The following is a 16,558-nucleotide window of genomic DNA, read 5'->3' as shown; positions in this document are numbered from 1 at the left end:
TTTGAACATGGGGAGAAAATACAGGGTACTGGAAAGAAATGTGCATACAAAGCAAATGTCAAAAAGTCACTAGAATGAACAAGGGTTTGAGCTTATAGTTTGTGCGTCCTGGAATATAATGACAGTGATTCGTATTTTTATATGGACATGCTTGTATTTTAAGGGAGTTGGTTGCCTTCCCTTGAATGTGAACAAGTTTATTCCAAGAAGAAATCCAAAAGTGCAGAGCTACTGCAAAGGAAATTGATACATTGTACATTTATCTTTGTAATTTTTGGAAAAACTATGAATTCTGAACAAAATAGAAACCAAATATGATTGGTTGTATTGACTGCTGGTATGTAGCTAGTGTGGATGCCCATGTGTACACAACTAGTACAAGGGCATGCTGAGAACAGGCCCAACCATGTTGACAGGGTATGTCCAAGTACCTGAAAGCTATGGATTCCAACACAGCTCGAACAAGATGTTTTTTAGTAGTACAAGGTGTGATCCCCATAAAAGAAGTACATGCATAAGGATCATTCATAGGTATCTGAAATAAAATAGATATTAAAATAAAATATGTAGGAATATGTTCTATAGACAATTGTTCAAGAAAGGACTGAAATATTAGGGAAAGAAAAGCTTACATGTGACAATAAGAGGCAGCATAGTAAGAAGAAGAAAATTGAAACAGCAGTAAGCAGTCTATAAGATATGTATTTATTGTAGAACATAATGAAAGTTGAATCAAATATATCCAGGTAGTCCTTGATGTATGATCACAACTGAGCCCAAAATTTCCATTGCTAAACAAGGCAAATGTTAAGTGAGTTGAGCAACTTTTTTGCTACAGTTGTTAAGCAATTTTTAAATGAATCATGCGATCATAAAGCGAATCTGGCTTTCCCCGCTGACTTTGCTTGTTGGAAGCTGGCTGGGAAGTTTACAAGTGGTGATTACATATCATAAATGTATGATCACTGTCGTAAATACATGCCAGTTACCAAGCGCCCAAGTTTTGATCACATGACCAGGAGGATACTACAATGTCAACACCGGTCATAAGTCACTTTTTTCAGTGCCATCCTAACTTTGAACAATCACTAGTGAATGGTTGTAGATCAAGGACTATCTGTAATTTAGAAAATCTTACTTAAAAGAAAAACAGTCACTTAAGTAAATAAATCAAAGGCAGTATTTTTACCTGCAAACCACTAAAAGATGGAACAAAACAAACTCCTCCTGAACTTATTAGGCTATGTGCCATTTGTGATGTCTCTTCAACATTGTCAAAAAGTTCTGTGCAAGCAGACAAGATATGAATTAACATGTATCAACAACTCTGAAACTTCTGTACATAATTATCAATGAACTTCAAGAAAATATATGTCCTTTCTGCTCCTTTAATTATGATGATTACCTCAGTTATCTTTTCAGTACAGGTAATCCTCAACTTACAACCATTCATTTAGTAACCATTCAAAGTTACGACGGCATTGAAAAAAGTGATTTATGGCCATTTATGAGCATTGCAGGATCCTCATGGTCACGAGATCAAACTTCGGGCACTTTGCAACTGGCATGTATTTATGACAGTTGCATTGTCCTGGAGTCATGTGATCACCATTTGTAACCTTCTCAGCCAGCTTCCAACAAGCAAAGTCAATGGGGAAAGCTAGATTTGCTTAATGACTGCATGATTCACTTCGTAGTGATTTGCTTAACAACTGTGGCAGAAAAGGTTGCAAAATGGGGCAAAATTCATTTAACAACTGCCTTGCTTAGCAATGGAAATGTTGGGCTCAGTTGTAAGTTGAAGACTACCTGTATGGGAAAATATTCTAGCATTTCAGGTGTTGTGCACCTCTTTATGGCAAAGTGATCTAAATGGCCCTTTCAGTTTCTCTAAAAAGTCATTGATGTGCATTTCTTTACTGTCCTGAGAAAGGAAAATGTTAAATGCTATTCCATCTTCTCACTATTGGCAGTGTTTGCATATTCAGTGGGAGTAGCTAAATGGTCAAATGGAAATAAGAGTAGCAGAAAAGTGTACTTTTTATGTCTGTGCCAGAGGAAATGGAAGAATTAGTGTTTAGTTTAACAAGTTAGTATTACACTTAAATATAAGTAGCATATAGCTAGATAATTTCTTTCAGTGCAGATTACAATACAGAATGTTATTATTTGATACTGTGGAAGACATTATTCCTTAGCATGCAATCTGCCATTTGAAATGCAATACAGATGCAAATGCTGTGGTAAAATCTTGCAAAACCTTTATTGCATGGTGATAAAGTAAAAACATCTTTTGGGGGTCAGAGGGTTTCTAAATCTAAAAATATATTTCTGCCAGGGTACAGGCAATATTATTAATTGTATAACATTACTTTTGAAAGTATGCAGTTTTAAAGTATAAAATGCAAGCTTTTAAATGCATTCATATTTGCTTTACCTGGTGTTTCATTTGGCATTGGATCATAAATAAAGTAAAAAACAACTGCTATAATTTACATCTTCAGAATTATTGAAAGGAAAAAAGACAGTTTCCTCATCCATCCACATAAGAACCAGTAATATGCTGATAATATTTTTTTACTTTACTTTTTACTTTATCATTCATAGGCTTAAATAATTCAACTTCAATAATTACACTCACCTAAACTCTGAATCCATTTGATAGCATTTCCAGTATCAGAAGCATTGCCTTCAGCTAAGTAGGTTATCTCATTCCCAATTTTCCAACCAACCAATGGATATAAGCCTTGAAATAACAAAACATAGTTTTTCAAAGATATGCCACAATAGGCCCATTACATTCACAGAAAAACTTTTGATTCAATGCAAACCTTCACCAATAGAAGACATGTCAATAATGTTCACCAAATTCCCCTATAACTTGTGAAAATATAGCCAGAGAATTAAGGCTCTCTATAAGAGATGGAAGAATAAATAAAGAGTCCTTCCCTTCTTCCACACTAGTGGAAACTTGTGGCAATCCTTTTGCAAAAAAAATAAATAAAAATAAAGCAGCAGTGGATATACTTAACTTTTATTTCACATTTCCTCTAATAATTTTGTTATGAATTACACAATTACACAGGAACTGTGGAACTTTGAATCCACATACTAAGTCTCCTTTTTTGGGTAACTTCGACCAATTGCTAATGCATTAAGGCAGACATGTCAAATACAAGGCCCGGGGGCCAGATGCGGCCCGCGAAATGGTTTCATGTGGCCCGCAAAGCCATCTTGGAAACAGTGAGGGAACGGCTCCCACTGCCTTGGCTCTGGCCCAGGCCAGCTGAGTGCCAATGTACAATTTCGTGGTGGCCATCTATGCTGAAACGCATTCAGTCTTAGCTCCACAAAGCCGTCTGGAAACAGCGAGGAACCAGGAGAACCTTGAGTAGCAGCCTTGAGGAAGTGGGGCTGGGTTTGGTGCCGCGGGTGCTCAAGGGTCAGGCTGGGCATTTGACCTCTGCTGCCCAGGGCTCCGGGCAGCCTGCACCACCAACCCCCCCTCGCATGGCCTGAGAGGAACATTGAGGCTCCTCCAGTGGACCATGCCTTGGCACTTGCCCCAGTCCCACCCCCTTCTGCCAGAGATCCTCAGATCTGTCCCACTCCTGCCCAGGCCCCCACAGGCACCCTTGACGCGAACGATGTAGAGCTGACCACGCCTACCCAGTAGGCCACACCCACTCCATCCACACCCACCCAGTAGGCTGCACCCACCCTGGCCACACCCACCCACCCCCCTGAGGGCAACCGTAATGCTGATGAGGCCCTCAATGAAATTGAGTTTGACACCCCTGCATTAAGGCATATTTGTGAGAAAGGCTGACTTCCTTATTTCCTAAAGAAAAACAAATTGGATGTGCAGTGAAACAACAATCCAGTTGATAGCATTGATCAAATGCTATCAACTGGTCATAAATTGAGAATTATCTGTAGTTTATATTAATAAGATAATTCGTGATTTATTATACAGTACAGCAATAAGCTATATTAGAATCTAAATTCTTTTCATATTTACATGTTCTTCCATTATTTGAACGAATGTGGAAACATATTTACATGGGGTCTCCTAAACCTAGAAATATTTTGAGAATCTTATTCAAATCATATTTTTATAAATTTTTGATAGTCTTTATACTATAGGTTGAATTGAATCTTCTATATTCAGTCTTTTCCATAAGGAAATCTTTCTTACTTTGGTGTTGCTTTTTTCTTTCTTATGACCAGGTGTAAGCTATAAGTACACTTAACCTATATCAGTTGGAACAAAAAAGTACTTCTAGGAATTATTAGAATTATATTTTGAGATTTATTTTTACTAGCATAAATAATGAAAAAACCTGATAAAATATGTAGTTAGGAATAGAGCTTTTCAATTCTAAAACTTTAGTTATCCATGTGCTATGACTAAAATAGATTTCTTGATTACTACTTGATAATTAGTATACTTAATTATATTAATCATTTTAATTCTAATAAAATAAAATTTTATAAAATTAAATACATTTAAAATTAAATTTAAATTAAGATTCAATTTATAAAACATTGTATTTATACAATAATCATTTTTATTTCATTGTAAAAACTGTGTTGTGTCCACAATTGTTCCTGCCAACCAGAAACGTATAAACCTACCTTTCTTAGATACATGAATGTTGTTTCCAGTATTAATATCCCAAAAAGTACCAGTCCCCATGGAGATTTTTACGTCACCTGTATCAAAACAGCCCTGTCCGAACATGGCTGCCTGCTGGTCTGCTGCCTACAAATAAAAATCAGACAGCGAGGTATCAACAGCTACTCTAGAAATTAATATTTAAACATTTAGAAGTGCATCATAACTTTACTGTGTTGAAAAGTTAACGTGCCAATTTAAAAAAAATGAAAAGCAATAGAATGGAAAGAAGACACGTATTTTTCCATTTTATTAGTCAAATAAAATAATGTTAATAGATGTTCTGTCTATCTCTCTGTCTGTATATGTTTGTTTTAAAAAGTTTTATTTAAGGTAACATCAGAATTTGGTATCACTGTTGTAAGGAAAATAAATTCTTAGAGAAATAGGAGTGTGACAGCAGGATAGAAACATAAAACGTAACATAGAAGGAATGTGTGTTAATCAAACAGACACATGGAGAAAGATAGCCTTGAATGACTGGCTAACAGCAAGCTTTATCAAAAATTTCTATGGCAATCTAATGACATATTTGTTTTTGTAAAACAATTATTCTTTTTTGAAGTTAATAACAATAGAAGGGCAGGAAATAACCTGAGAATTGTTAATTAGGTACATGTATGCTTACATCACCTATTACTTATGCTTATGTATTCCTGTTTCTCCTTCTTTCTGAAATGTATGAGAGTATCCTTTTGTCTGTAGGAATCTCTCTCAATATTCTTTGGAGGAAGTTCCTCCAGTGTACACAATAAAACAATAAATACTTCAGCATGTCTCAGTTATTTGCTTTGGATCCTGCCTTTTGATTCCACACTCTACAGCAGACATGTCAAACTCACGACGTCATGTGATATTGCACAACATATTGGGATGGTTTTGCCATTGCCGGCAATGGGGTGGGCACGGCTTCCGGATGACGTATCTGGCCTGCGGTCTGGCAGTTTGACACCCCTGCTCTACAGTCATCAAAGTGCTGAAACTGGCAGAACGTCTTACAGATGCTGGCTCTGGTTTCTATGCTTATACTTCATTTATACTTCATTTTCAACTTTCCATACATCCCTAGTAAACTACATCCAGCTATGTTTTAGCTTCTCACCAAGTCTTTATCCTAACATTGCCTCTGGCACAGTGTGGGGCAATTGAAAGAATAATTAAATCCAACTGGCTGCTCAGATAGGTAAGGCCATTGAGACAGGACAGGATACAGATAACACTGCCTATAGCTTCTTCCAATCCATTATATTATGGGACAAAGTTTATCAGATTCAGTGAACAAAGAGGCACTTTATTATTTGAGCTGTAATTCTAACACGGATAGATATTATTATTATTATTATACATTTTATAAAATAAGGTATTATGTGTGGTACTGAATGTATTTACAAAAACATAATGACAGTTAGATTTGATTACTATACTCAAATAATTTAGGGATTAAGTAGTATATCAATAGCAATGCTATTTCTCTCTTTGAGCACATCTTAAGCATTGATAGGAAAGCAGCACTTGTTCATCTATATGTTATATTGTAGATACAAACACAAAGGGAACAAATAGTTGACAAAATTATAATCAGTAGCATTACATAGCTTATACTCATTTATAAAAGGTTTCAGTTGGTTCTCTTACCCATCTTCCTGACATATTAAACTTGACATAGAGATGATAAACAAGTCAAAAATAGTTTGAGAAATGTTTACAGGTAGTCCTTGTAACTGACTGCACAATTTTAGTTGTAAGTTATGCTGATTCTAAAACAGATCACCAGGTGACCATACCTAATGTTGCAATCATTTTTACTGCATTCGTTAAGCAAACATGGCAGTTGTAAAGCAAATACCATGGTTGTTAAGCAGACTCATTGTTCACTAGAGCAGTTTTTAACCGAAATCTGAAGTAAATAATGGTTTCTGGAAAAAACATTGTAAATCACTGTAATTTGAACACAGAGCAAAATGGTCCTAAATGTAGGCTGGTTGACAAATGCCCAAAATGTAGTCACATGACTGCAGTGTGTCTGTGTTCCTCAGATGTCAGTACTTTGAAATGGGGTCCTAAATAGTTTTTTGGAGGTTCGTAAGTTTAGCACTACCTGTATATTATGATGTAATGTCAGGATTAAGTTCTGGCTAGGTTCCAGTCGGAGAGCATAAAAAGGTATGCCAGATGTATTGAATATAATTATTACCAAATACAGGTTATGAGTTATGGCCCTAGATAAATCCTTCTCAAATGATATATGTAAATCATATTTAGGCTTCTAAGTCCAGGTTAAAAATATGAGTATTTTATTAGTTTTGAAAGAATTCTAGATAAATGCTGAATCTTAAACTTGGCTCTCAAAGCATTCAACAGGTATAAATATTTAGAACATAACATTGTGCAATTCTAAGTTCTTTAAAAAGTTCACATTAATAGTTTAATTCATTGAAATAGAAGATTTCAAAACCGGAATGCTTAGTTTTTAAGAAGGATTAAATAGCATGATCTTCACAATAAAAGGAGATTTACAAATGTAAATGCAGCTATTGTACAAATCCATTTGTGCATACTGATTCTTCCTCTCTCTTTCTTCCATTCAGCTTCTCTTGAAATTTAAGAAATGAATTAATTCAATGTAAAAGGATTTAAATAAGTTAATTTGAATCTTCAATAGTAGATTAAGCTCAGATTTAGCTTTTATTTTGAATCTTTGCTCTAGAAATTTAAGGATTAGTATGTTTTACTAAATACCAACTAAATTTAAATATATCCAAGTCAAAGAAAAAAAAACTTCTATACTTACCAAAGCTGCTATTGCAATAGGCACTCCAAATATTTCAGCATCAACTGATCCAAAAATGTGACTTAAAATAAAGATAAATAAAGTAGTGCTTCCAGCTTATTCAATACATTTGCAATAAATGAACTAACTAGAGAAAAATTGTCATTTCTATTCTAAACAGAACTTTGATACCATTTCATATTTATTTTTCAACTATTTCATATTTATATTTCAAGTAGACAACCCATGATCCATTGGGGTTATCATTTCAGAAATATTTCTTTATCTAAACAAAGAAACAGAAAGACGATGCATGGGCAAAAAATCAGTGGAGTGGGAGCAATATACAACTTCCTTTTGGCTTCCCCACTGAGTTTCCTCGTGGAAAGATGACAGCAAGCATCAGAAACCTTTTTTCCTTCCCTTCCTTCCTCCCTCCTTCCCTTCCCTTCCCTTCTCAGCAGGTAAATAAGTGACTGCTGCAGAGGAAAGAGAAAGAGTGAGGGAGTATGGTGCAAGTGCAGAGGGATTGCTGCTACAGTAGAATTGTGGGAAGCTGTCAGGGAACTTTGAAATCAAGGATCATGTGACTGGATTGATCATAGCAATGCCGTGGTGACGCTGAAGCAGGAAAAATTTCCCCAAATTTCATTCACTCAGGAGTCCTGCATCCCAGTATTCTATTTGAGGTACCTTGGTTGAAAAAGGTTTTGCCCTATGACATACTATTTTGCCCAGTTAAAAGTTACAGACATGAGAGCTTTAACAGTAGCAATAGCAGTGAGACTTATATTCTACTTCACAGTACTGTATAGCCCTCTCTAAGTGGTTTACAGAATCAACATATTGCCCCCAACAATCTGGGTCCTCATTTTACCAACTTCGGAAAGATGGAAGGCTGAGTCAACCTTGAGCCTATGAGAATCGATCTGCCGAACTGCCGGCAGCCGGCAGTCAGCAAAAGTAGCCTGCAATACTGCATTCTAACCACTGTGTCACCACAGCTCATATATAGATAATTACTTTGACATTTATGCCTTCCTTTGGAAAAAGCAAAAATATATGTTACCTAAAACTTACCTAGTATCCTCTACTGGGGGGAAAAGCGATACTGGAATGGAAAGTAACTTGCTAAAAAGATCACTCCATTGCAGCTGAAATCACATGCATATTAAAAAAAGAATTAAAACAATGTAAAGACACACCACAACAACATGGCAGATGGAACTAGTCCTACCTTAAAAGGATCAAAAAATGCAGTGGAGCTGGCATTTGAATAATCTGTAGCATACACTGCACCTAGAATAATCAATTAGATATTGAAAAATAAAACAAAAAACAATTATAGTTCAATATGGAAGTGGTTGATTTACTGAACAATGTATCAGTCAAATAATTCTTAATTATAAAACCATGATTGCTTCCTTCCAAGAGGTTATTTTAATTTTCTTGTAATATAGAACTGGACAGTTCATTTCAATTAATGTTGTCTTATTTACACTATTATCACCACTGCTTTTATTGGTGCACTTGATCTTCTATACCAGGAGTTCTCAACCTTGGCAACTTTAAGACTTGTGGACTTCAACTCCCAGAATTCCTCAGCCAGCTTTGCTGCTGAGGAATTCTGGGAGTTGAAGTCCACAAGTCTTAAAGTTGCCAAGGTTGAGAACCCCTGTTCTATACAGAGCACAATTATAAAAGTAACCAATTTCACATGCACTATAGAGCTGTAAAACTGCATGTTGAAGATGCCTCCAAGTGTAAAGACCTGCAGGACAAAAGATTCTATAAGTAGCTATTAGGATCTCTTTGTATATGTCCTTGTCAGAGGAAGACTGAGAATCAGATAGCACAAATTCTATGAGACATCTATTGTCTGAAAGATACGATCTGAACATACAACTGTCAACTCTGATTCTTAACCCTAAAAATACCTCAAGTCTGTGAGAATGGCAATGCCTTCAAACTGTGATGCAAGGTATAAAATGGAGAAAAAGGGCAAGATTTTAAAGCTGAGTTTCCAAGAAGCATGAATATTTTCCAAATGGATTACTATTAGGACAAAGACTAGAATTAGCAAATATGGAGTTCCAGTGGAATTCTCTGCAGCCTTGGGATAAAAATTCTAGAAATAATGTATTTTGCAATTCCCCTTTTATATTATACCCCTTATTTCAGCTTGTTCATCCAGATTCCTGAACTTTGCTCTGCCTCTTGACTATGCTTTATGCCTGCACCTTTGAAACTTTGGTATTTTCTGTTCTTGATCCTGGATTAGATTTGAACAAAACTTGTTGCCCTTTCACTGCAAACATCTTTATTTGCAGACAAAATATCTACTGTATTTTACAAGTGCTGCTATGGGTGAAGAATGTCAGAATAAGATTCACTTGCAGAATTTTAGGGGTGAGATGTGGGTATATTATCTTATCCCTCATTTAATCACTGTACTCACCTTTTGTGAGTTTATAAAGTAACCATGTGTCAACTGTTCCAAAACAGCAATTACCATCTTTAACAGCTTGTTCTACCTGCAAATAAACACACAGGTCACATTTTTTTGCAGGAAGGCAAATGTAATCCATATCCGTATCCTTACAATAGTTCTAGATAGTTAGTCTGCTACTCAGTCAAATTTAAGGGGGTCGTTAGTAGTGTACAAAACCCTAAACAATCCAGAAGATTGACTTAATTACATCAGCCTTCTAGACTCTTATGATGTTTGAAGGAAACCCTTTTCTTTATGCCATAGTGTGGAAATTGCTGCTAGATAAAATGTTCAGAAGATGAATCTGATGATTTTATGAAATGTACAACTCCATGCATCATGGCTGATCCCAATGCTAATATTTTTAGATATTTTTCAAGAACACACTGTGTTATGTTGACAGGAGGAGGGGGGGAGGGAGAAAAAGCAAACAGCCTGGATCTTTGCTAGCTACTGACTAAAACTACTAAATGAGGAGATTACTACTGTAAATTGTAAATTGGCTATGACAATGGATGTGTATGTTCATATAACATGTGGTTGGATAATAATTATGAGAGGAAGGGAACTGTGCTTAGTCTTTTACAAAATGAATATTTGATCACTGGCCACTTTCTGTAAAAGCTATTTTATCTCAATGCCTACAACATACTGCTGTTGCTGTTGTTATTTCTCATAAAATATTTGAGGTTTCTTGTATTGGTCCATGTTAAAAATTGTACTATTACATCAGAAACTATTTTTATAGTCCCAAATAAAATGACCATCAGATAATATTAACTATGATGTGTGGTTGTTTGTTTGTTTTTGTGCTTTCAAGTCAGTTTTTGACTCCTGGCAACTGTCTGAACAGGTCGCTGGAGTTTTCTTAGCATGATTTTCAGAAGTGGTTCACCCATGCCTCCTTCTTAGGGCTGAGAGAGTGTGACTAACTTACCCAGCTGGATTTGTGCCTAAGGTGGCACTAGACCTCCCAGTTTCTAGCCTGATGGCTTAACCACTGCATCAAACAGGCTCTCAATAATAACTATGCAGAGCTTAGAAAATAAATTAGTACAAATTGACAGTTTGGAGCATTTTGGATCATGGATCTTCTCCAACTGCATGCTAACCAGGTATATTGGCCTCTAAACCCCAATATTCTAGTCAGTCTAGGATCATATGTTGAGAACAGTACACTGGAAAAGACTAGAATATTTATCAAGTTCATCTTCAATTGGCAATTTGATAAAACAAATAAATGAACACTTAGATACTATTGCCAGTAACCTCTGAACCAACAGGAAATCCCTTAGAAAGAATTTTAACATGGGGCTTACCTCAGATAAATGTTGTAAAACCCAAGCCAGTCTTAAAGAGATATGCTGTGTCGTAAAACTAAAAGAACGGAATACCAGAAATCTATTAATCCGAGTGAAAAAGTGCAGCAAAGAAGAAATACCACGGACTGCCTGTTCAAAAACAAGGTTTGTAGGATAAACATTTGAGCTTCTGTCCAACTAGATTCAAGTCAAGTTATACAGAAAATGAAATATATATTTTGAATTTAACTCAGAATAAACAGTGCATTCTGGAATGTTTGCAAAATTGGCTGCTGTTTAACAAAAACTAAACATGGATTTTTGGTTGTTCTGCATTTCAGGAAAAACAAAATCCAGAGGATCCCTTATCTGGCCTTTGCACTGATCTATCCAATTTCCCATCTTCCCAGTATTTTTCATTCTCTCATTTTATATATAAAAAAAATGTATCAGCCCATGCACCTGGCTCCCTACTACAGTGATCTCAGCCGTTCAAAACACTATCTCTAACTGGCCTACCTGCTCCCAATCTTCGGGACCTTTTTTTTGCAGCCTTCCCTCAGCTGCCACTAATGTATAGTGGACCCATATCTGCCTTTTACATCAGTTGTCTTAGCAGTAAGAAGCAGGATTTATTTGCATGTCCCACCAGCATGCCCATCCCACCCTTTCCAGAGTCTTCCCTGCTTCCAATGCCTTGTCCAAGGGAACTTCTCAGTCTTCAGATTTTTTTTTTTCTGTGCATTCTTTATATAACTGGAACAACTCTATTTTCTTTTACATTTGGATCTCAACAAAGCATGTGCATTTTGATTTGGATGCTGATTGCTTAAAATCAGCTACATATTTTGTACATTCCTAATATTCTTACTAACATATGCCTACAGCTTAGTTCACTGTGTTCAGATATAAAGCCAAAAATGATTTATGTCTTAGTTTGTTGCTTATTGCTCGTTTTATATGAGTTCAGACAATGTGATTTGTAAACCATAATTTGTCTGAACTCAGGCATTTGTGTTTCTTTTTTTCAATAAATCATGGATAAGCGAATAAGATTTATTATGTCCTATGAACACAGCCTGTATCTATGAATACAGAACTATTCAACTGTTTGGTGAAGTTGTTATCTGGGCCTGCATATAACATTTTCTGCCATACCAGTACAAAATAAGTTTTGTTGTTCAGATAGATGTTCAGCAAGAAGCAAGTTGGACAGACATTTTTCTGGTGAGTAGTACTAGATCAGTCTGACTGTTACCAATCTTTGTATGCAGGGGGTCAAGAGAGAAAACAGAAAGGTAAGAATCTATTTCACTTCTAACTGCTAAGAAGCAAAGCCATTTTGAATACCGCTCATATTATAAACTTCCCACATACAGAAATCAGCAGAGCAGAAAGGTTATATCCCAAGTATTTGCCAGATGTGCTGGTTTTCCACATGTGGGTAATTTTTAACAAATGCCACTTTTAAATAAAAAAATAAGTTTATTTCAATATTAAAACAATCTTTCCATTCTCCAGCACACACAAAACAAATCTGAGTCTATAAGAAACAGTCCCAGAACCTTTTCACTGCAGAAGTCAAAATTCATCTGCGCCTCCTCAGTAATACAGGTAACCCTCGATTTATGATCACAATTGAGACCAAAATTTCAATTGCTAAGCAATACAATTGTTAAATGAGATTTGCCCAACTTTATGACCTTTCTTGCCACATTTGTTAAATTAGTAACACAGTTGTTAAGTAAATCTGGTTTCCCCATTGACTTTCCTTGTCAGGTGGTTCCAAGAGGTGATCCCATGACCCAGGACACTGCAATGATCATAAATACCATGTTTCCCCGAAAATAAGACCCAGTATTATAATTTTTTTTTTACCTCCAAAAGAGGCACAAGGTCTTATTTTCGGCGCCGCTGCCCGAGTTCTTCTGCAGCTGCATGCTATCTGGCGCTTCATGCTGATGCTGCTGCTCATGACAGGATGCTGCATGTTGCACCGTGCTGGTGCTGCCACTTGCAGATGCATTGTGCCGGTGCCACTGCTTGCGGCAGTAGGCTGCACAATGCATCATGCTGGTGCTGCCGCTCGCACACGCCATGGCACAATGCACCACATGGTGTTCTGCCACTTGTGGCAGCACTGGCACAATGCGCCATCTGGTGCATCATGCCAGTGCCACTGCTTACGGTAGGATGCCGCACATGCTCACTGGATGCGCCAGTGCTGCCACTTGAAGTTGGGTAGCAGCGCAACAGGTGTCAGGACGTGGGAGGCCTTGCTGTAGCGGTCCTAAGCTAGCCCATGCAGGATGCATGGGGCAGCTCCACCCCCTCCAACCCCACCCTAGCTTGATTTTTATACGTGCTCCTCGTCCCAAAACTAGGGCTTATTTTGTACCAACATTTTCATTCAGGCAATTGTGACTAATCGTATCTTACTAAATCTGTGTTTTTTTAAATCTAATCATAAAAAACAAGCTATATAAATTCATGGCTATTTCCTTTTCCTAATCTTCTAGTTTACAAAATGCAGCTTTGGAACAGAGGACCATTTGCCATTTAGAAAAGGAGAATTGAAAGAAAAATTTAAACATCCTCACCTACGACATTGTTTCTCTCATAAAAATACAGATAGGACAATTCTACCTTACTTCTCTCAGCTGCAAATCATTAGATATCTCCCAACCCACTGGCAATATACCAGCCTTCTCTAAAGTAAGGGCATACATATTTGCACACATGCAAAGTTCCTTCCCTGCTTCAGCCAACTTATTTTCAATGCAAAGAAGTATCTTACCTTCATTAAAAAACATCTGTTCCAGGATTTAACAAGGTTAGAAGCTCTCACATCTTGCCAACTTACGAAATTATGAAAAGGTTTCCCTGTCTTTCTGGAAAAGCAAAAAGGGATAATTGACTTTCCAACTGCTTTGTATTACATTTCAGTAACAGAGTTTAGATATCAGCTCTAAATAGATTACAGATAAAAAAGGTATCAAAACAGAATCAAAGAAATGTGCAAGTAGATGGGATCACAAAGATCATCTAGTTCAACCCTCTATATAATATGCAAAAAAACCATAAACAAATAAACTATGTTCCAAAGGTAGTTGCTAGTTCTTAAAATCCTCTGTGAATCTACCATTTGTGGTTATAAAGATCTTACAATCAGGATATCTTTTTTAAAGTGAAATTTAGGTACCAGCAATTTGGGACCTCGTTCGTTTTTGGCCGCCATCAAAAGGTTTTCATTGACCAGTGAGTTTCTCACAGCAACTGATTACAGGTAATCCCCAAGTTACAAGCGTTCACTTAATGCTCATTCAAAGTTATGTGATGAGCGCTCCCTAGTGCCTTATGAACGAGCAAGTCCTGAAATTACAAATATTGCAGCACCATGGCAGTCGTTCGCCCTTACGAGCAACTGCAGTGGCTCTGCAATATTCACCCTGGTTATTCCCTCCCTCCTTCCCCACCCTACGTCTCCCTAGGCACCAGGCCTTCAATACTCATCCTGCGAAGATCGAGATCTTTTCCTTTCTTGGCTGCTCCAGGCCTTCGGTGCGTTTGCAGAGAATGGAGGCCTAAAGCAACACAAGATCACGCAAGATCAGTGGGGCAAGATCTCACACTACTGATCTTGCGTGATCTCATGGTACTTTAGGCCTCTGTTCTCTGCAACAGAGAATGGAAACGAAGCAGGGGGACACTTCCACGTGCCTCCGAAGGCTGGATCGGGGCTCCGGAGGCATTTTCTAGGCTGCTGCAGCTCAGATCTGAGGCCGAGGAAAGCTTCCGCCCCCCCCCCATGGATCTGAAGCCGGGGGACGCTTATGTAGCCTTCTGGTGGATGGTTTCCAGGCAGCAGCGGCCTGGAAAATGCCTCCAAAGCCTGGATCGGGCTGTGAGGAAGTGTTGAAGCACTCCCCGGCCTCAGATCCAGGCAGCAGCGGCCTGCAAAAATGTCTCTGGAATCCGGATCGGGCTGCAGGGGGGTACAGAAGCATTCCCTGGCCTTAGATCTGGGCGGTAGCAACCTGGAAAAGGCCTCCGGTGCCTGGATCGGGCCATGGGGGCGCAGAAGCGTTCCCCAGCCTCAGATCTGGGTGGCAGCAGGAATCACGGCAGAGAGAAGATGGATCTTTTCCAGGTGACACTAACACGGCAGGAAGGGAGGGGGAAGCATGAGGTGTCTTAGTGGGTCAGGGAGGCCTTGGAGGCATGTTCCATCACTAGGACCTCCATGGCCTTCCCCACCCTGAGATACCTCATGTTCACTTAACCAGCCACATATGTTTTAACAAGCAAGGGAGTGATCTCGTTGGAGGTACAAGATTCACTCTTCAAGTTTTCGAGTTATTCATGTTAGGTTTAACTTTATTTTTCTTTTCTTAATGCCAGGTACTCTATTTACTCTTTTCCTATCCTCTAACACTGTCCCCCCTGAAATCCTAATAATTCTTCAACCAGAACCTTCAGTATTTTAAGGGCATTTCCTTACGATCTGGGAACCTGAAGAGGTTCCAACCTGAAGAGGAAAATGCTGGATTTCAGGGAAGTGTTAGGCCAGTGGTGGTGAACCTATGGCACGCATGCCAGAGGAGGCACTCAGAGCCCTCTCTGTGGGCACGCACGCCATCGCCCCACCTTCCCCTCCCCAGTAGCCACCTCTGCAGACCGCGCAGAGCAGCGCAGCCAAGCACATGGCAGCCAGGCAGCAGAGACAAGATTCCGCCCTCGTGCCCCACTGCATGCAGATGATGCTGTTGGGCATGAGTGGAGGGCGTGGCTACTATGGCACTGTCTGGCTTCCTGGGTGATCTGCTGCGGCAGTCCATGGAGGTGGTGGGTGGCCCTGCGGGCAGGCGGAGCAGTGGCAGAAGGGGCGGAGCAGGCGGGCAGAGCAGGGGCAGGGCGGTTTTTGGGCACTCAGTCTCTAAAAGGTTCGCCATCACTGTGTTAGGCTTTACTGACTATGCTCTACACCAGAGGTCCCCAACCCCTGCTCCATGGACCAGTACCGGGCCGTGGCATGCCAGCAACTGGTCTGCACACACAAGCAAAGCCCCATCCACGAGATGCAGGCAGCACACAAAACCACGCACCCTCCGTCCATGGAAAAACCTCTCTCTACGGAACTGGTCCCTGGTGCCCAAAAGGTTGGGGACTCTGCTCTACACATCAACTTTTTCTGTTGTGACATGAAATTAGTAGATTCAAATTAGCTGACTTAAGCCTTCTATTTTTTTTTTTCTTAATCTATGCTACTGAAATCATCATTTCCTTTGGAGAGAAAGAGCCAAAAACTGGAGTTCTCA

General features: G+C 38.6%; 1 protein-coding gene across 2 annotated transcripts in view; it reads right to left on the bottom strand.

The window, feature by feature from the left end:
• The window catches only part of GK5 (glycerol kinase 5), a 35,122-nt gene that overhangs the window by 4,952 nt on the left and 13,612 nt on the right, over positions 1–16,558 (bottom strand). For both annotated transcript variants that reach the window (XM_039357423.1, XM_039357422.1), the window contains exons 4-13: positions 14,038–14,131; positions 11,259–11,390; positions 9,907–9,982; positions 8,686–8,747; positions 8,529–8,602; positions 7,470–7,530; positions 4,639–4,765; positions 2,642–2,746; positions 1,190–1,284; positions 432–535 (exon numbers count right to left, since the gene is read on the bottom strand). In XM_039357423.1, the coding sequence (XP_039213357.1) occupies positions 432–535; positions 1,190–1,284; positions 2,642–2,746; positions 4,639–4,765; positions 7,470–7,530; positions 8,529–8,602; positions 8,686–8,747; positions 9,907–9,982; positions 11,259–11,390; positions 14,038–14,131 (930 nt within the window). The remainder of the gene's footprint in view (positions 1–431; positions 536–1,189; positions 1,285–2,641; positions 2,747–4,638; positions 4,766–7,469; positions 7,531–8,528; positions 8,603–8,685; positions 8,748–9,906; positions 9,983–11,258; positions 11,391–14,037; positions 14,132–16,558) is intronic.

The sequence above is a fragment of the Crotalus tigris genome, unplaced genomic scaffold (assembly GCF_016545835.1).
Source record: "Crotalus tigris isolate CLP2741 ecotype Arizona unplaced genomic scaffold, ASM1654583v1 scf7180000018923.2277400, whole genome shotgun sequence".
NCBI classification, from domain to species: Eukaryota; Metazoa; Chordata; class Lepidosauria; order Squamata; family Viperidae; genus Crotalus; species Crotalus tigris.
The sequence above is the reverse complement of the archived record's forward strand: the minus strand, read 5'-3'. Positions and strand labels throughout refer to the sequence as shown.